The 20823-nt window shown below is 46.7% G+C and overlaps 2 protein-coding genes and 1 long non-coding RNA gene across 11 annotated transcripts in view; 1 reads left to right on the plus strand and 2 right to left on the minus strand.

The window, feature by feature from the left end:
- The window catches only part of eps15l1b (epidermal growth factor receptor pathway substrate 15-like 1b), a 16485-nt gene extending 9937 nt beyond the window's left edge, over positions 1-6548 (plus strand). For 2 of the 9 annotated variants that reach the window (XM_076991463.1, XM_076991467.1), the window contains 3 exons: positions 106-248; positions 485-578; positions 2466-3339. In XM_076991463.1, the coding sequence (XP_076847578.1) occupies positions 106-248; positions 485-578; positions 2466-2833 (605 nt within the window). In that variant the 3' untranslated portion in view covers positions 2834-3339. Of the gene's footprint in view, positions 1-105; positions 249-484; positions 579-2465; positions 3341-3566; positions 3584-4666 lie in introns of those variants that run through there. The other 7 variants (XM_076991466.1, XM_076991468.1, XM_076991470.1 and 4 more) reach the window with 6 other exon arrangements.
- A 4676-nt stretch (positions 6549-11224) lies between these two features.
- Positions 11225-13670, minus strand: klf2b (Kruppel like factor 2b). The gene is made up of 3 exons (XM_076991473.1): positions 13293-13670; positions 12211-13117; positions 11225-12066 (listed from the first exon to the last, which is right to left on the minus strand). Exons 1-3 carry the CDS (start codon positions 13362-13364, stop codon positions 11891-11893), a joined length of 1155 nt encoding a protein of 384 aa, XP_076847588.1. The 5' UTR covers positions 13365-13670; the 3' UTR covers positions 11225-11890.
- A 3082-nt stretch (positions 13671-16752) lies between these two features.
- Positions 16753-17605, minus strand: LOC143493166 (uncharacterized). Its single transcript, XR_013125356.1, has 2 exons — positions 17492-17605; positions 16753-17206 (listed from the first exon to the last, which is right to left on the minus strand). It is a non-coding gene; the product is annotated as an uncharacterized LOC143493166 (long non-coding RNA).
- Between the last annotated feature and the right edge of the window lie 3218 nt (positions 17606-20823).

Raw genomic sequence — 20823 nt, forward strand, 5'->3', positions numbered from 1 at the left:
CCGTACCTGTGTGGGGGGGGGCTCTAACACACTGTGTGTTTCTCTCTCTCTCTCTCTCCCTCCCTCTCTCTCTCTCTCCCTCTCCCTCTCTCTCTCTCTCTCCAGATCCCTTTGCCACAACGGACCCTTTCGGTTCCGAGTCTTTTGGCGGGAAGGGCGGTTTTGCAGACTTTGGCAGCATGTCAAAGGTGGGTGGGAGTCCACTCCTGAAACGGCCCATTCATTTGTCCGACCACAGGAAAACACTGGTGCGTTCTGCACCGGCTCGGTCACATACCCCTCTGTGTCTGTCTTCTGTCATCGCGCATAACTGCCGTTTTATGACTCGAATTAAAATATCCTAACGCTACAATTCTAGAAGTTATATGAAACACACACAAAAAAAATGAACTCTTTGTAATAACGGTATTTGTTGACTTTGTTGCAAAGTAACATCGTGTTGCAGGGGATCCGGAGGTGATGTAAACCTGTGCTGTCTTCCCAGGGTTCCAAGGGGCTCCATGTGGGTCACAAGCCCACATACCCACTACCTCCGGTCAAGAAGCCCGGCCCGCCCAGACCCGCCCCTCCCCCATACGGTGAGTACCGGCCCGCGTGTGCGTACGAGCTGCCGAAATGTCCGCTTCCTTATTAATTAGATTTTTGCTTTCACTGCGTGTGGTTGTTGTTCAAATGAGTTGAAGGAGGTCGTTGGCCTGACCAGGTTTCCCCGCGACCTCCAGGCCTCACCGTAGCCTCAGGGGTCGTTAGACTGCAGCCGTGTTGCCGGTGAACCGTTCCGCCGGAGTGAAACGTCACACCAAACACGCGCTCACCCCCACCGCACGCCTCACGCTGCGTACCTCGCTGGGCGTTTGCTCCTGCCCCAGGGGCAGGGTGGGGACCGCCCCGCCCCACCCGACCCACACCCTTACCACGCTGGCGTTGCAGGGGCCTCAGCCAATCACGTGAGGCCCCTGCGGCCACATCCAGGAAGTGCGGAGGGCCGCGAGAAACTCCACCACTCTCGGTTTAAGTCAGCAGCGTGCCCCAGCACCCGTGTGTGTGTGTGTGTGTGTGTGTGTGTGTGTGTGTGTGTGTGTGTGTGTGTGTGTGTGTGTGTGTGTGTGTGTGTGAGCACCCACTGTGTCTCCTGCAGGCTTCACTGCGGCCCAGGTGCCGTTTCCCCTTTTAATTATAGTGGGACAACCCCTAAAGTTCGGTTAAGCCAACTGACTATATCAGTGTCCCATACAGGACATGTATATATGAATATGCAGATTGTTTGATTTTTGAATAAATGGGTTTATAAATAAATATATAATTATATAAATATAGCCCCCCCCCCCCCATCCCTCTGTGTGTGTGTGTGTGTGTGTGTGTGTGTGTGTGTGTTTACAGTGCTTGAGGCGCTGTGTGTTTTCTTTGTTTGTGCATGTTGGGCACTGGGTTGTGGGGTTGTTTTCATGTTGTCAGCGTAGACATGGGTCGGGTCATAGTGGGGTCACTGCAGTGTAGCCAGAGGAGATGAGGGCAGGAGCACCATGGGAGATGGAGGAGAGACGGACAGAGGGAGAGAGAGAGAGGGAGAGGGAGAGAGAGAGAGAGAGGGAGAGCACTAGGGCTTGAGTTCACTCCATTCACACCCACAGACCATTCTAACAGTGGGCTGAACATGTCCGTGAGAGTGTGTGACCGTGTGTGTGTGTCTCTTTCTGTCTCTCTCGCAGTCTCTCACGCTCCCTCTCTCTCTCCCTCTGTCTCTTCAGTGTAAAAAAAAAAAAATTTGAGCAAATAACACTCAAATAACACCGTCTCGTGTTGTGTGCACAGCGTGAGAAAAGGGGGACGCACTCTCGAGCGGTTGCACGCGGTGCCGTGTCGGCCCTGCTCAGCCCGAGCTGCTCGGCGCTGAACTTTTGCACTTTTGAGAACGTCGTGCAGATCTGTAGGCTGACTGAGGCTTCACCACCCCGAGACACTTCAGATTGCATCAGCCTGGATCAGATCGCATCAGCCTAGATCAGATCACATCATATCAGCCTGGGAAAACATAAAAAGAGAGGCATCCAAGCAGATATATCGTTGTTTTTCATTCATAAATGTTGACTGCCTTTCTAGATTTGCATCTGCTCCTTCAAAGAGGATCGTTCGGCCCTCCGAGCCCAGGACTCTCGTGTTTGTCACCAGTTGTGTTGGTGGCTTTTGGGCGTTTTTATTATGGTTTTTGAAAGGTGGTTCACGTTTGCAGAAATGAAACCATCGCTCTGGTTTTGGTACACCACAAGCTAACCAATTAAACTGCAGGAGCTCCTCTGAGTTCAGGGCGGTAATCTCAGAGGTGCACCAGCAGTGACATTCGGTGATTTCATCAAAGGCTGAGATGTTCGGGAAGGTGGGACGCTGAAATCTGCCGTCCCAGAGCGTGCGGCCTGTCTCGTGTTCTGTGGCTAATGTTCATGGCTGTTCTGTTCGCACTGTTCTAGGCCCGAGTTCTGCTGGAACTCACCCCGGGGCCGTCGTCCATGGCCGATCCCGCGGGGCGGTCCACGTTTGCGACCCGTACCGGGACTCCCAGTCCGGTAGATCCACTCTCATGGCTCCCGCCACGTTTACCGACCTTAGAGGCGTAAGTCGAGGCCCGGTCCGGCTCCCTGTGGCTATGTGCCCATGTCGGCTGTGTGTGTGTGTGTGTGTCGCGCTCCTGCCCAAGATGTTGCGCTGTAACCCGTCTCGACGTCCCGCTTTCCTGCCGCTTGCGTCCCGCTGCCTGGCCGTCGGTGTCCCAGCATGCACCTGTGGTGTTGCGAGGCGAGGAGCCCGCCATGTCCTGGTCCGGCCGCGCTGCCTCTAACCTTCACGCCGAAGCTCCCAACTCAACGCTCCAGCCCCCGTCTGCCCCGCTTCCTCCACACCTGCGTTTCCGTGCGGAAAAAGCCGTTAAAACCGTCCCGATGTTTCTCAGTTACACCGCACATCGATGTCACCGTGGAAACAATGCTTCTAACCATCATCTAGAATATTTATCAATCATTATTTATAAATCTTTAGTTAATGCGTCAGACATATTCACCGTTTCCTTCTCCGAACCTTAGACTCCAAGACCTCTGAATGACTCCTAGGTCAGAATAAGTGGTCGGTTAAACCTATACACTTCCTGTTATCTCGCACCATGCAGAAAACGAAAGTTGCACCACCACTGGGCCTTGACCCCCCCCCCTTCTGTGGTTAACGCCGCTTTGAACAGTTTTGTGACTGATGAACCCAGGTTAGACGTATAGACGTTTCGCTGTCTTTCCCTCCCGCGGCGTTGGGAGTTCTAGTTCAAAGTTTAGAACGGCGTGATTCAGGCACTGCGATGGACGCCACTTTTGCAGTGTACTTGTTCATTTACGACTCCTCCGAGCCGCCACGCTCCGAATCCTGTCAGGCGGCGTTGACGCTTTTGCCTGGCCGTCGAGCCGTTGCCATGGGCACTCAGCTGCTGCATGGCCCCGTGTCGCCGTGCCAACCCTTCTGCTTGTTGCCGCGCCCCGGTCGCCATGTCATTCACCATGGAAACGTGTTTGTTAATGTGTCTCTCCCAGGTCGTGGACGCGTGAAGGTAAGGCAAGTGTGAGAGCTTGGTGATTCAAACTGGTGTGTGTGTGTGTGTGTGTGTGTGTGTGCGCACTCAATCTGGCATCAGCTTTTGCTTTGTTGTTGTTTTGTCTGTTTGTTTATTTGTTATTGTTGCCGTCATTCACACAGTTGACAAATCAGAAAAGAGCACTTGGAGAAGGCCTGTTTCACCACGGTCTGTGAGAGACCCTCAACACCCCCAACCACAGCAGCTGTAATCCTTGATAAAACTCTTCCACAGGAATAAAATAATCTGTACGGATATTTATAAACTGGAGATCTTCATTTGAGCCATTTTCATTATTTGAATGGGGTTGTTGAACTAGTGTGTTCTCCTGCTGTGTAATGTGGTTTTGTTAGAGGGGAACTGAGACCCTGAGTAGACCGACACCTGTAACTGTAGGTGAGTGTCCTGGTGGTCTAAGGTTTAGTTCTGTGGGTTGGGGTCTGGGTCTTTTACATCTCCCAATGGCCACAGACTTCATAGTTATGATTCATAGCTTGCTGAGCAAATCTAAGTCGCATGTTTTTACAAATCAGTGCGGATTTTGCAGTGATTAAGAGCTTACATCCGTTAAGATGGAATTGCATATGGTATAAATGTAGACTAAAGGATGTGCTTATTATTTGGATAATATACTACTGGGTTAAACCGAGAATGTGTGCAGTCTACCAATTGCGTGGTACCACAATTGGTAGTGCAAATGATTCTCACGGAGGAGAATTGCATTGTGGAGTGAATGTGTCCATCTGATCACGATCACCAAGTGGTTTGGTGTGACGAATTTGATTTTTGAACAACACTTTTTGTTTAGCGCTTGAACAGCTGATACAGTTGTACCCGTGCCTGTGTTCACACTTCTGATTGGGCATGTAACTCTGGGAGTATATCTGTGTGCTATGCTCTGGGTGTGTGTGCTGTTGTAATCCTCTTTCTCTTTCATGCTTGCCCTCCCTCTTTCCACCCACCCCTCCCTCTCTCTCTCTCTCTCTCTCTCTCTCTCTCTCTCTCTCTCTCTCTCTCTCTCTCTCTCGCTCTCGCTCTCGCTCTCGCTCTCTCGCTCAGTTCGGAAGTGAAACGGAGCAGCTGGAATGGGCCAAGCGTGAGAGTAAGAGGGAGGAGGCGGAGCGTCTTCGTAGGCTCCGCCTCCAGGAGCAGCAGGACCTGGAGCTGGCTCTCGCCCTCAGCAGGGCCGACATGCCCCGGACGTGAGGCCTGTCCACACTCCTCCTGCACCCCACACTGCCAAACGGCCATCAGAAAACCGCATAGTCTATAGAACTAAAAATACTCCCGATCCCACAATGCAGGGACCACTGGGAGACTCGTTTTTAGACTGTTCTGCTGAGCGTTCAGCCTCGAAAGCTCAAATTTTTTTTCCTTTGCTGCTAAATATTTTATTCTACACTACTATGCCTTAGAAACGGTCACACCAGTCACACCAGTTCATATAACGGTTGTAACCACTGGGTCTTCCACCACATGCCTCCCAGCACACCTAACTCTTCAACCTGTGTACTGTGGCATGTTCGTGACTGCATCTCTAGCGGGTTCCTCCTGCCCGAGATCCCCAAGCTCCTCACCGGACGCTTAGCCCAGATTCTTCTCAAACGGTCCACACAGAGATCCTGCCATCTCTGCATTTGAGCTCCAAACAATATGGCTGATTTTACGTTTTATAGTTCAGGCTTTAGCGCGAGTGTCTGGGTCTTGACGTGCGTAGCCTCTCGTACAAAACTCCTCCTCTCCGTTCTCTTAGGCCCTACCACATAAAATGACTCTTTTGTACAGAGCAATTACAGGGTCGATGAAGGTTTCTAAATGCACTGTAATTTTAGATTTTCCCCATGTGGGTTACTTGTATAGAGCCGTATGGCTTTGACCCTTCAGTAATGCGCGTCTAATACCAGGAAGAATTGGATTATAATGATAACAGTTCATATCAAAGCTCCTGCACTACTATTTCAATTTAAAAATGCATCGTGTGTTTTTAAGTGAGTCCAAACACTGTGTCCAATCACCTATTTTGTTTCTTAGTAACCAAAGAATGCCATAAATTCATACTGTTTACACGCCTATAAGAGACACTAAATACTGCAAGTCTGTATAAATTATATACTGTGTAAGCATGTATTTAAGTAGTCACAATACCTAATAACTCGCACACACAATGTATTCAATACCAAAAAAAAACCACACTGCACAATCTTCATCCACAGAGGCTTTATGGTGAAGTGATTTGATTGTCTGAGCGGTTGCAATCTGAGGGCTGTTTTGGGAAGTGTTATTGTTGCTAACGGCAAGCATTAGACACCCTGTCGGGTTAGCATAACGTCCTTCTAACAGGCGATGTTGGGCTCCCGTGTGTCAAGTCACCTCAGCGATGTTTTGATCAACTAGCGCCCTCTTTAAGACACCTATTTTTTTGTTTGAGCAGTAAATTTCCTCACAAGCATCAAAGTGTGTAAACCGATGGAATGAGCACACCCAAGTATGATGATTTTTTTCGTATTGTCTAAATTGTTTTCTTAAAATTCCCAGAGTGCATCAATGCTGCAATTTTCAGTTTGTTTTCAAAATGTTGGCCTTTTGCCAACAGTGAGATTACGTATGATGATTAATTTTGATTAAATTGATGCAAAGTATCAATGATTGAATGATGCTTGTAGTACTGATTCAGTTGATTGTTAATGGTTTTAGGACATTTTGTTATGGCCTTATAATGTATATATTGGGTTTTTTAGTATTATGTTTATCATGTATAACACTACTTTCTGCTATTTACACTTCCTGCTATGTGCCAGGCAACTCGTATTTATATATTTTTGTTTCGACTTTGGTGATTTGCCTTTGTGAATTTTCCATGTTTCCAAATAACAAAAAACTTGGATTGGTGGAACAGGATTTTATGTGCAATGCTTTAATATTAAACGGATGACAGCTGGAATTTGTGAAATTTCTTTGTAGTGAAGTCAAATTTCCCAAAGGCTGCTCTGACTGGTTGCCAGGTTATGTAGGTGAGTAACCAAAGTGTTTGGCAGATAAAAATCATGTTCTCAAAATCCACCAGAGTTTTTAATCCACAATCTACTCCGTGAAATCGTACATGCTCAGCGCCATTTGATATGCAGGCTGTACAGCTTGCTCTAAGTCATTAGAGGAGTCTTCATTCTTATGTCTGTAATTACATTGCTCATCCGAAAACAGGCTGTGCAACTCCGCCACATGGGGACTGAGAATCTCAGCCCATATCTCTCCACTTTGATCGTCCTCCGAGAAGTCGCCGCGTTTTAATCTCGCCAGCACTAAGTGAATGTGAACCATGTCTGACTGACGAAGCCAGAATGTCAGATTTGGTGCCAAGACCTTTATCCGTCCATGTAAGGTTGCAGGTCAAGATCCAGGCCAGAGATTAAATTAAGGGGGGGGGACTGATGCAACTCCTGCAGTTGAGATGAGGTAAACACCTTTTAGAGAACCAAGGTTTTATAAAGATGGTAGTTAAGGTATCGCTCCACTGTGAGTCACAGGCTGCATTCCCTTTTCTTCCTGATTGAGCTTTGCTACAGGCCACACTGTAGCGCGCGTTATGACTCTGCAAACAGCGTGTAGCGCACGTACCGGGCCACGCGCCCGCACGAGCACACGCACCCGCACCGGGCCACACGCCCGCACCGTGCACACGCACCCGCACTGGACCACGCGCCCGCACGAGCACCCGCACCGAGCACACACGTTTCTGGGGGGAAATGATGAAATGAGTGGCGGCTCGCCATCGGGGAGGAGGCCGCGATCGCCCTCCAGCCGAAATACGGTGCACGTACGATGGCGTAGGCCGAACCTACATCCTTACGGTCAGAAGCAGTAAACATCCCTAGTGTTGGTGTGTCTGGGTTTACTTTGAATGTGCCCTTTCGCCGCTGTTGAACAACAAGACTTGGTTGTATTTTTAACCTGGCCAGAGAGAGGCAGGCAGGACAGACTCTTTGATTAAGAAACTTCCTGTATCCGATTACAGAGTCAATGAAGGATTACAAACTATGACTTGTTTGCATCTTCTTGACGGTTATCTCTGTGAAACACACAACGTAACACTTAAATGCATCGATTGTGTTTCTGGATCAGTTGGCAAGCTGTGTTTAGCTTGAGCGGGTTGGGAAAAGAATAAACTAAATGTCTTTGGAGGGGCTCTCGGGTGTAAAAAAATAATAATAATAATGTAGCAGCTGCATGAATTTGTGGTTTGGTATGTCAATTACACCCGTTTTAAATAACAGGAAATTCCTGAGTGAGTTTTTATATTTATGAAAAAGGTGAAGGGCCTTCAGATGGGGTTCCTGGGAGCAGGGACCGGTTAGGAGAAGGATAAGCTCAGGTGACCCAGAAATACAGAGCTGGAATTCTCCTCTTATGCGTGTTTTTCTTTTCATTCAGTGACACTCCTCTAAGCCTCCACATGTGTGGCTAATTTAAAGACTTTTTTTTTTGCCAGACATGATCGTCCACGTTCTTCCTTAAGGTTTTAGTTTTATATCCTCTATAGGCGGCAAGCTGCAGTGTGTTCAGTGTCAAGTGGGTTAATAAGAGTGTGTCTATCGGGATTCCTGGAAAACGTAATATTTTCCTTTAAGTAGATTTATGATAGCTATGTTAGTCAGAGTTCAACCTGCCATATCTATACGAGTGTTTATTAACTGTGGGGAGGGATAAAACGTCATAGTTGGGTCAAGCTGATTTCTGTCTTTTCTTTTTATCTTGATTTCACTCTTTCTTTCTGCCTTTCTTCCTTTCTCTTCTTGAAGTTTGTTCTTTTGGATTCATTTATAGTATTTTAAAATGTATAAACTCTCAAGAAGACAGTACAGTATGCCCCATGTTAACTTGGTTTGAACTCAAACCCACATCAGTAGCCTACACCACAATCACACACAACATCTGTGAGCGCTATATATATACACACACACACATACAGTTGTGATCAAATTTATTCAACCCCCACTGAAATAAAGTGTTTTGGCCAGTTTGACATTGATTTTGATCATTTCAGTCATCTTATTTACAATTATATCAAAGAGGCACTTATAAATTAGACAAACATAACATAATATTTATGATGGAATAACCACAAATGTCTTTACTGTGCTCACATCATTATCAGTTTTATTCAACCCCCTAGTGACATTATTTTTTAGTACTTAGTACAACATCCTTTTCCAGTTATGACAGCTTTCAAGCATGAAGCATAGCTTGACACAAGTGTCTTGCAGCGACCTATGGGTATCTTAGCCCATTCTTCATGGGCAAAAGCCTCCAGTTCAGTCACATTCTTAGGCTTGCGCACTGCAACTGCCTTCTTTAGGTCCCACCAGAGGTTCTCAATTGGATTTAAGTCTGGTGATTGCGATGACCACTCTAGAATGTTCCAGCCTTTCATGTTCAACCATGCTCTAGTGGACTTGGATGTGTGCTTCGGATCATTGTCCTGTTGGAAGGTCCAACGTCTCCCAAGCCGCAGGTTTGTGACTGACTCCATCACATTTTCCTCCAAGATCTCCTGGTACTGAAGGGAATTCATGGTACCCTGCACACGTTGAAGCTTTCCTGTACCATTAGAAGCAAAACAGCCCCAAAGCATAATTGACCCCCCGCCATGCTTCACAGTAGGCAAGGTGTTCTTTTGTTCATAAGCCTGGTTCTTCCTTCTCCAAACATAGCGCTGGTCCATTGTCCCAAACAGTTCTAATTTAGTTTCCAAAACCTGTTCCAAAACCTTTGTGGCTTGTCCACATGACTTTTGGCATACTGCAGTCGACTTTTCTTGTTCTTTGGAGTCAGCAAGGGGGTGCGTCTGGGCGTTCTGGCATGGAGGTCTTCGTTATGCAGTGCGCGCCTTATTGTCTGAGCTGAAACTTCAGTGCCCACATCTGACAGGTCTTTTTTCAGTTCCTTAGCAGTCACGCGGGGATTTTTCTCCACATTACGCTTCAGGTAGCGCACAGCAGTCGCGGTCAGGATCTTCTTTCTGCCACGACCAGGTAACGTTTCCACTGTGCCCTTTAACTTGAACTTGCGAATGATACTTCCGATAGTGTCTCTTGGAATATTTAACAACTTTGCAATCTTTTTATATCCATTGCCATTCTTGTGAAGAGCAATAACCTCTTCTCTTGTCTTCTGGGACCATTCTCTTGCCTTCACCATGCTTGGAAACACACCAGTAGATGTCTAGAAGGAGCTGAGTATCACAGTCCTTTTAAATCTGCCTAATTGGTGCTTATCATGCTTGATTGCTGCTCGTTGACATCCACAGATGTTTTCAAAACCTGATGGAAAACACTGGAATGAACCTCTGTTCTTAGGAGTGGTAGTCGTAAAGGGGTTGAATAATTGTGTCAATGAAGAAATCACAAAAAGGCCATTTAATACTTTATGACAAAAAAAATTGATGCTATCTTAGTTGCATTTAGTTCTTTAACAAGTCCTTGTAAGATTTCATTATGAACACAATTACAAATGTGCACTGAATTCCATAAAACCCTTCGCAGCATTGGGGGTTGAATAAATTTGATCACAACTGTATATATATATTGTGTGTATATATATATATATGGAGCGTGTGTGTATGTATATATGTAATCACACACCCTATGCAAATACAAAAAACTCCTACATAGCTCAGCTAAGAATTAGAAGACATTGAAAAATGAGAACCTTATATTTTGGGTCATGTGGCTTGGTAGTAGAAGTTACTATCCTCAGAACAGAAAAAGTGAAATGAGACTTCAGTCGTTTGCTAATAATAACCTCGCGTGTGTGGTGTGTTCTTTTCTTCCCCTCCTCTCGTATGAGAATTTACGTTTACCAGCACGGAACATGATCCAGTCTGCACACAACCAGTTTTACACACCAACGAAACATCTGAACATTCCTCAGTCCTGTACTTTACTCCATATCACCAGTCTTGAGGAACATCTCAGACCTGATGTTCTTCACACAGCGTTTAGTCTGATTTTGCCGAAACTTTATCTTTTTCGCACCAAGTTATAGATGTTTTGGTCTTTACGTGGACTGATTTACTGGATCTCATCTACACTGAGAGAGTGTTTCAGCAAGCCGTCATCACAGGCTTCCCAAAAACGAGCTTCATCCACACGCTGCTGGAACACGTTCATGGCACCCGGCTTTTCCCAGGGCCAGACGTATCTAAATTCTCTCTCTATAATTATGTAAATGTAATGTTTATATTTATAGGCTGTGGGCCTCAATCTCACAGCAGCTGGAAGGCATCTCGGCCTGAGCCGTAATACCCGACTCCCCGCGCTCGGGACGGCTGATCCCAGAACAGACGCTCCATTCCCTCGACTTCAGGAAACGCTGCATAAATGGCCCATGCTTACCGTACCGACCTTGTGCGCTGCAACTTGAGTCTCTGGAGACCATGGCAACTTCAAAGCAGCCGCTTGTAGTAATAAGGGGCCGTTGAAGTGTGTGGAGTCTTAAGACGTGAGCTGATTGGTGAATGTGATGGTTCTGGGGTTTTTATTTTATTTTATTGAGGAACACTTTTCCTTAGGCCTTGAAGTGGAGACTGACAGTACATGAGTCACAAAGATGCATTCAGAATATATTCAAATTTAGTTTAATATGTACAATAAATACATTACTTACAATACAAAAGGTATGTACAGTCTTAGAAAACAGGCAGGACATCTAGCCCTGCAGTATGTGCTAATACACAATGGGGCTTGAATATGTTATTGTACCATCCTGATACAATATGTTTGAATACAAATGCTTATTTCCAAACAATGGCTGGGTCACAAAATGTATAAACGCGTGAACATACAATTCTGGTCGTTAGAAACAATTAGGAGGCAGTTTCTGGAGCAAAAACATTGTCACGGTGCATATTCCATACGCAAATACGTCTGGGAATGGATTTCAGGTTTATTGTTTCTTGGTTTGCTAGTCATATGGCTGCATGTGTTGTATTCGTCGCAATAAAGGCACTGTTTAAACGTATACTCTGTTTCCAGTTTCAACATTGATATATTTAGGACCAGCCCTGCAGGTTTGGTCTTAGCCCCCAAAACAGTTATACGGCCTTTAAAATATCTGTGTATAAGCTATCCGACGTAGTACCAGCTACATTGTTACAAAAGGATAACAGTATAAATCAACAAAAAAAAAGTCTTTTGGTCTTTTTTTTTTTTACAAATTAAATAAGGCAGTAATAGCGTTTTTTGGACGCGAATGGTTGTCCATGGTGTGTTTTGAGTCAGTCCTGTCTCACATATGTCTCTTCATATGCAGGGCCAGGTGGTCCGAGCGGGAGAAGGCGCGCTCGCACAGGTGACACTGGAACGGACGGTGGCCGGTGTGTTTGCGAAAGTGGCGCGTCAACTCGTCGGAGCGGGCGAACTTCCAGCCACAACCTTCCCAGTTGCAGTGGTACGGCTTCTCACCTAACACGTCGAGGAAAGAATGGCGACACTTTAGTTTGAGAGATTTCGACACGTCCGCCTATCATTTCCTGAGAGGCTTAAGAATATATGCCACTAGAATAACAAGGTTTATAACAAAACAAGGGGTTTTAAAAAGTGCCTTACCGGTGTGAGTTCGGTGATGCGCCTTGAGGTGAGAACTTTTGGTGTAGGTCTTTCCACAGCCGGCGAAGGTGCAGGTGTGCGTGGCAGTGCGCTTTCTCGGCCACGTCCTGCGCCCTCGTTTGGGTTTTGAGTCGAGGAGCTCCAGGGGCGAGGAGGGGGGTGTGAGCAGAGCCCGCTGCCCGCTGGGCTGTATGCCGAGCCCGTCCTCGAACACGCCGAACTGGTGCGTCCCCGTGTAGGACAGCTGGATCTGCTGCGACGGCGCATGGCTCGGGTACGCCGGGGCGGCGTGGTAGCCCTGCGGGAACACGGAGTGGCACATCTGGGTCTGACAGTTCGCCTGGTCGTCCGGGCTGAGCGGCGGGGTCATGTTCCCCTGCGGAGACACCGCCAGCCTCGGCTGGTCGAAGGACATCATGCAGGAAACGTTGCCTTCTTGTTTGATTTTTTGGCAGGTCTGTGGCACCATCCCCATTACTGGTCCGTATCCGTCCATGGGTGGCTCCACTTTGATATTATCGATAAAGTCCTGTCTGGGGAAGCCCGTGGAGTTGACCACGAACCTGCCCTGGATCGCAGCGTTTGATGCCATGCCGTAAGAAGCGTCGACGTCGGAGTGTAAAAGTTCTGACATGAGGCTGGTGTTGTACGGGGGCGGCGGCGGGTACGCGCTCACGTTCCCCGCCTGGTACAGGCTGCACGGTCCCGCGCCTGGACTATACTCCGCACCTGTACCCAGCAGACCCATGCTCTCCGGTCCGGTCGTGTTTGCCAGAATAAACTCCAGATCTAAGTAGTTGCTCAGATCCTCGTCGTCCTTTCTGCCGCGACAAATGTCCATATTCTGTACCATATTCAGCGAGACGCCCGTGGATGTCAGCGACTTTTCTGCCTCCGTTTTCCACCTCTGTGTAAGAGGGAAGATACAGTCAGTATTCAAACAGGGAAAAAAACTAACACTTTTTTGTTGTGTGTGTCTGATTTAGTTTGTTTTTGTTTAGTTTTACTGGTTGTTTTCATAAAATATACTCTCAATTAAAAAAACGCAAATTCATGGAACAAACCGGTTGAAATATACTTACATTTTCCCAAAGCTTCTCCTTCTGGTGGGCAAATGTAGAAATTGATGGTAAAATGGTCCCGGATAAGGCCATTTCCAAACGTCGAGGTTCAACCGAAATCTCTTTTACGTTATTTTAAATGCACCGTGCGTTTCTCGTGGCACCTTGCTCCTCGGGAGAAGTCAAAACGGCTTGCCTAAGTTCGCCTGCCTTTCCATAAACTGGTGTTCCAGAGTCATGAACGAGTTTGCATAGCAGGAGAACCTCCTACCTTATAAATATTGCAGTTTGACCAATTGTGCGAGCGGAGGAAACGGCGTTCAGGATGGGCTGAGTACCCAAAATAGCCGGTATATAAAGAAGCTTGGTGAGGCGCGCGCTCTCCACTCGCGTTCTCCGGCTGCACGAGCTCATACCAGCATATAGCTGCGCACGAGCGATGACGTGCGCGAGGCCGGCCCACTGGGGGTGCGCCAGGGAGAGGGGGGGGGTGCAAAGATGCAAAGTGTGCACGTATTACCTAGAAAGCAACTTTAACGTGTAATATCAACGTGCAGCGACCTACACACGGCGCTGATGTGTAATTTAGATTCATACAAATACACAGGCGACACCTTCTGATGGAGGAGATCCGTCTAACCACGACGCCTGTGCCCTGAAATAGTGGCGGAGAGTGATTTTCACTTCTTTTTTTTAAGTTTGCACGGTGACATGCTCATTTTAAGCACTCCCACGATATATTTATGTTTAGATTTAGACCCAAGCATCACACGTTTAAACCCCAAAACAGCTTCCACCGTTTGGGTATTTTTAAGCGCCAGAGAAATGAAAGAAATGGGTTTTCTTTTAAATAACTCACGGTACGCTGAAGTAGCACGTTGCTAAATTTCGAGGGTTAGTCTATATTTAAAATGAGTGTTTTATAGTGCATAGTAGCCTATGTAAGCCTTCACATTCACTCAGTCGCCCAAAATCAAGTCCGACTAAGGGACTCGCCGCATTTAGAGCGCAATTGTTGGGTTTTTAAAGGCTTGGAGACGTTCATACCTGCTCAAAGCTCCGCTCTCCAGCTAATTATCATGATTAGGAGAGGCGCTTTGTGTGAGCGCAGCAGGTCTGTCTAAACGCGGTCACCAGGCGCCAGGCGCATCTCATTTCGCTCTCGGCTGCGTCCTCTCACACACGGGGCCTGTGTTAACATTATTTTGCACTTTATTCAGGTGTAAATGAAGGGGGATTAGGCGGACGGTGTGCGGATTGTTGTGAATTATCCACATTGTTTACTGAAGCATTAGTTTCGCCGAAGATGTCCCGGAGACGAGATATCGTCCCGTGTTGCTCGTCAGTCGTTTCACGCGGTTTCACCAGAAATGTTCTTAGGAATGACGCAATACTAATGAATAATGCAAGATACAAATTGTTCAGTGCGAATCATTTCTATAAGCGGATAACTTGGATGACATGTAATACCTCGGGCCTAATGTAACAACCCAACTAACTGAGCAGAATCGTCATGTTTTCACAACTGTTCTTGCAAACCTTTAAGTGTACCATCTTTCTGTTTCTTTGGGCTCTATCCCCTCACTTAGCACCTGTCATTTCAGATTTTTTAAAATAATTGTGGCTAGTTGTGATGTTCTTTCATTGCTCTCTGTAGATTTTTTATCATGAAAAACTGACAATCACTCAATGTTTGTGAATCCATAAAAGGGTTTTACATTAAACTGCATGTCACATACACTGTGATCCATAATAATATATGGATTCATGGGATTTTTTGTATTTTTATAGGGACAATATGAGGTTATCAGGACCAATAGGGTTGTTTACAAAATATACCCATTATTTATTCACTGAAAGGGCAAACCATTTATTTAGCTTAGGGTTAAATGTGTGCGTGTGTGTGTGTGTGTGTGTGTGTGAGAGAGAGAGAGAGAGAGAGAGAGAGCTGTTTGGATAACTATGGTTAGGGTTATCATAAGACCTATCTGAATGTTTCATCATCATCTTCATCCTCAACCAATTCATATCCCGTTTCTTCAGTTGGTGCCTGTTGAGGTGAAGTTATAGGGTGGTGTTGTAGCACTAGTAAGGTGTAGCAAAAACTCCAGCATGTCATCATTTTATCTTTAGACACTGTTTGCTTTGCAGTGTTTAGCCTCTGTATCTGCACTGCTGGAGTGTGTGTGTGTGTGTGTGTGTGTGTGTGTGTGTGTGTGTGTGTGTGTGTGTGTGTGTGTGTGTGTGACAGAGAGAGACAGACAGAGATGTGCGTCATTAGAAGTTCCAAGGAGCTATGAAGGAAGGATGTCTGGAAGTTCTGTCCTCTGGTTGCTCTCTCTCTCTCCTTTTCTCTCACTCTCTTTCTCTCTTCTTCTTTCTCTTACTTTCTTTCTCTTGTTCTCTTTCTCCGACTCTTTATTTCCTTCTCTTATTCTCTCTTTCTTCCACTTGACCTTTTCCTACCAATAAAATGTGTAAACCACTCAATCAGCATTATGCTGTTCATGTCTCTATGGACCTGTACTGTTTGCATAAGGAATGAGAGGTCTGTAAAAATGTGCATACACATGTGTGAGAGATATCAATATATGTGGTCTCTCTATATAGAATCTCATGCCCTTCTCTAAGCTGAGAAACACAAGTGTATTTAATGGCCTTTCTTTCATGTTAAGCATTAAAATGATTTTGAAGCGGTGTTTACCTCACAGCTTTGCCCTCCAGTAAATTTTAATACCATATCATGTAATTTGGTCTATCTGAAAAAGCTTTTCTTTTAGATAATTATAGTTTTGTGTAGTTTATCTGGAATAGTATACCTCAAATAAATGTAAATCATTCATAATGTGTTTTTGGACCAATTCCAATAAAGTAGGAGAGAAAAGGAGTTTCTTTCAAACTTTCCATTGCACAAAATTACAGGCCGACGTCATATACCCCACTGAATTTGGTCACAGTCCCTGACGAGTGTTCAGGCTGAATCTGTGAAAATGGCCACAGGCCAGTGGACAGCCACATTACAAGCATCATTTCTAAATTATGTGTCAGCGTACTGTGTGTGTTGGGGTAGGGAGGGGCGTACATGGGAAAGTGTGTGTGTGTGTACATGTGTTTCTATGTGACATCAGCGTGAAGCATGCACACAGTAATTTCCATGCATCAGTGCATGTTTGTGTGTTCAAACCCTGAGGGACCGAGTCTTTACCATTTGAAAAAAAGCGGCCTCTGTCACTTTGATGGCTGATGTCAAAATACATTAGCTAACTAGAGACGGGTCTTGTTTTTACTGATGCAGTTTCGCTTGGAGAATCACCCCCGTCACCTCGTCCCTTGGCCAGGCCAGCCGGCCGGTCATAGCGGGCTCTTGTATGAGGCAGCTGGAGGTGCCGTTTCAGATGTGAGCGGTTAGAAGGTGCATACAGTCACTGAGGCACGGAGCCTCTCCAATGATGTGCTGTTGTGATGAGTAAATACCTCTTAAAACATTCCAAAATCTTTTTTATTGCAAAACACTATAAATGAACAACACATGAGAGTTTACACAATGCACTATAGAATCCCAAAGTAAAAAGAGTGAAAAGGTCATTAGGTTCTTAACTTTTGTAGATATTATCACAGTACATAACACACATCATCAGCAGACCCCACTTTAGCAGCATTTCAATAAGGCACTAAAAATGTAGACAGAACAGCGTATGCTGATGAGGCTGCGGACGGGCAGGCGCGCGGGCCCCGGGCCTGTGCGGACCTCCTCTGTGCGTGCGACGCGTGTTTCCTGCCGGGCTCGTTTTAACGTGAAGGTTCCGTCATCGCCGTTCTTTACTTGTCACGGTGCAGATGTGCTGTGCTCGTGCACACCACAAGCTCTTCTTCCCCGAGGTTCAATTTGTCTCTCGCTCCGTCTCTCCGAGGCACTAACCCGGGGCTGCTCCAGTCTCACGGGGTGATTTATAACCCGAACAAATGCATTAAAACTGACAAGAGGCTCAGACACATTACTGATATCAAGAGATGTTAAGAAGCACGTCATTTATGTTCCTAGTGTTGTTACCGAGCATACAGGCGGCTTCGGATTAAAGCAAACGTAGCAAATATAGGAGATTTCTGCCAAAGTCTTGTGTTTAAAGTTTTGTCCAATTTTATATTTTCTCTATATATAGGCCTCTATATATTAGGTTGAGGATTTTGAATTCAGAATAGAGTTGTTTTAAACTGCATACCTGTGGCGTACTGGCCAACGGGGAAAAAACTCGGCAGGTCTTTCGATCCGGCCCCGAGCGAGAGGGAGAGGGAGAGAGGCATCGTGGTACATTGCGTGCGAGGGAGAGTGTAAGGACGAGTGGGCTCCTGCCCGACCCTTTATATACCGGGGTTATTTTTAAACGCACACCCCTCGCTTATAACAGCGTTTCCTCTTCGGACCACTCAGGAAGCCAGTTTGGCCCCATTTCCTGCACACACGCGGCCAGATTCGCGCAGAATCAAAGAATGATAGCATTGAGACTCGGAGAAAAATGGAGAGGTGGAGGTGGGGGAGGTGGAGAGTTGGGGGGGGGAGGTGGAGAGTTGGGGGGGGGGGGGAGGTGGAGAGTTGGGGGGGGGGGGTTGGAGGTGAACTAAGAAATGGAAAACAGAGATTGGCTGGCACGTGCTGCCGTCTCGACGAAATTCAAAGGCCTGGCCCGCATCCAGCTCTAATTTCAGTACACCTCAAATATTTGTGGAAAGTTCTGGAACAAGAGCCGCGTTCACTTTTTTGGGTTTTCCACTACGTGCACCTGAGAGCTGTTCGGTTCTGTGCCACGTGCCTGTTCACGGGAGACGTCGGTGATGTAGTGGGACCCGCGTGGCCCCATCAGGCGGCCGTCAAACCGGGCCTCTTCATCTCGCTCGGTGTTGCACAAGACCGCCGTCGCGTCCCACGACAAAAAAGATTTACTGTGTACTGCTGAACTCTACAGGCCCTTCATTTCATACAGCATTCTCGTTTGCGTCTGTCTACAGACGTATAGCTGAGAAACTGATAAAAATACGACAGGCTAGTGCTTGTGTGCGCTACGCCAATTCATAGACGCAGGACACGCATTAGGAGTGAAATAGACACAGAAGACATGAGACAAACACCTGCAGGATATCAAAAGTTTTTCTTTACCCCGCGCGTTTCCAAATAAACTCGAGAGAAAGGCAAGACTGATGTGAAAGGCGTTTCAAACAGGCCACCGTGTTAAAACGTCACATCGAGCTGCACGAGAACCGGCCAATAAACGCGGGCCCTGAAGTTCAGCTCTGAGCCTTGACTGTGTTCTGAATGCAGCGGCGAGAGTTAGACAGGCTGCCTCCATAAGGATGTGATTGGGTTACGGAGGTGGTAGTGGTGGTGGTGATGGGGGTGTGATGGGGGGAGGTGCTGTTTATTAGCTGTTAACACTTAACCATGGCTGCGTTCTGGCTCTAGCACAAACACATACCTGCACAGCCTCTTAAAATGTTTTCTTTGAGGAGAGGGAGGCAATGAAAGGCGCCTTTTGTTTGATTAAAGGAAATGGAACGATCTGGTTGCGTGATTATGGAGTGATGTTAAGGCTGACAGCAGAGAGAGAGAGAGAGGTAGAGTTGTTCACTGTAAAGTGCATTCCTTATGGATAACAGGGCTAAATCAAACATGATTATGTAGCATTCCATTCTAGGTCATATTTACTCTTTTTTCGTACAGTTTTGTCTCTAGAATCATTCAACCAGGTACTGGGCCGCTGGTTACAGTAGTCCACAGCTCCAACCATCCCAGTGTCATTCCCACGTTGATACGGCAGTCAGACGGCTCTCTGTGCGACACTTCAAACAGGCGGCTCGTGTTGCTGTGGTGTGAATGTAACACTGAGTCCTGGTCTGAGAGGCACACGCCTGCTTCATTTCACCAACAACCTGCCTCAGATACAGGCCCAAGTGTGTTTGAACTGGCCGCCTCTAAATTCTGCCAGCTGAATAAACAACACACACACAGACACACACACACACACACACATCCAGCCCTCTCCATTACAGACCACACATACCTGTTCAGCTTCACAGTTGTGACCATTTACTGCTGGGCTGCCCGGCTTGAGCTGGCATTAAACCCGCCACATTCTCTTGCGTTTCTTTGCTTTGAAGGAAACGGTTTTAATGTCTTTCCTCCTGTAGCACTGAAGTTTCAGACTGAGCGTGTTTTATTTAAATTGTATGCTTTTAAGTAGAAGAAAAACACAGAGTAATTGGGGTGATGAATGTCGAGTGTATTTTTTCATGCGTGTGTGTATATATATTAATGTTTAAGGGTTAATAAAGGAGATGAGCTTTATTCATTATTTTTAGTTGTACGCAGTATTTCGTTCTAAGAGTAACTTTCCACATATTACTGTAAAGGTTTAGTAAAAAAATTAAATGACAGTACTGTTACCCTCAGTAACCTTCCACTGAAGTATTACTCACACCATAGACATGGCTCAACTTTTATAAAGTAAGAGTTTAACCTTGTGACCCTGAACAAAATATATGAACAGTCAATCGATTGTGCCACTGTGTCTTTCCCCCAGGCTCCGCCCCCAAAGCTCCGCCCCCACATGCACCACTCCACGTTGACCTGCCGTTTCCCCGCCTCCCCCTTGACTACATGCATGGACCGACTCATCATGACCAAATTTACAGTCAAGGCCGAGCCGTCATACTTTGCAGTCATGCTGTTCTGATTTGCATTTCCAAACTGGCCCGGGAGTCTTTTCTGCTTAAGGTGTTCTGTCTTGCTTTTGCACTTTTCTGTTCTCTCACCTGTGCCCACCTGCCTCCCCATAGCGAAGAACTCCTCAGGGTCGCACCTTGACCTCTGAACTGCTTCTCTGCATGTGTTTGCTCTTTCCATGAGCCATCACAGCCTTATGTGAAGACAAACAGGCCCGTCTCCTCCAGGACTGCAGTTTTGGGCGTACATTTTTGGCCCGTGAGCAGCAGTGTCCGCGTGGACGAGAGCATCGACGATAACACGGTCCTTGGAACAACCGACGTTCTTTGTTCCACCTGACACCCTCTGAACTCCATGCGTGTTTTCAGGATCTGGATGGGGGCCAGGGGTTTACTAACAGGGAGCGCTGGGGCCCGATACGGAGGGGGGGAGGGGGGACACTTCTCACTCTCACTCCCTCTCCGCGGTCAGTGGAGGAAACAGGACGCGGGCGGTTCGGTGTGACGGCTGCCCTCTGCTCCGACACGGAGCAGTCATAACAAAACGGCGCTCGCAGCTGGCCGGGTCACTTCCTGTCCGCGTCGTCGATGCCGTCAGCGATGGCAGACGGGTCAACTGCAGCTGGAACTGCTGACCGTGGGGAGACGGCCAGACGGGCATCGTGCCAGGTGGCTTGGCACGTTTTCAGCCATGGTGATTAATGTAATGGGCTAGTATAGTTAGATCAAGCACAGGTGATTGCAATGGTCCTTTATCTCTGCTGAGGTAAAATCTACAACTAACATTTCATCAACTCCACCAAATCCTGGTGGAGGAAAAGTATGAATAAAATAATAA

Source organism: Brachyhypopomus gauderio, unplaced genomic scaffold, assembly GCF_052324685.1.
Source record: "Brachyhypopomus gauderio isolate BG-103 unplaced genomic scaffold, BGAUD_0.2 sc82, whole genome shotgun sequence".
Classification (NCBI taxonomy): domain Eukaryota; kingdom Metazoa; phylum Chordata; class Actinopteri; order Gymnotiformes; family Hypopomidae; genus Brachyhypopomus; species Brachyhypopomus gauderio.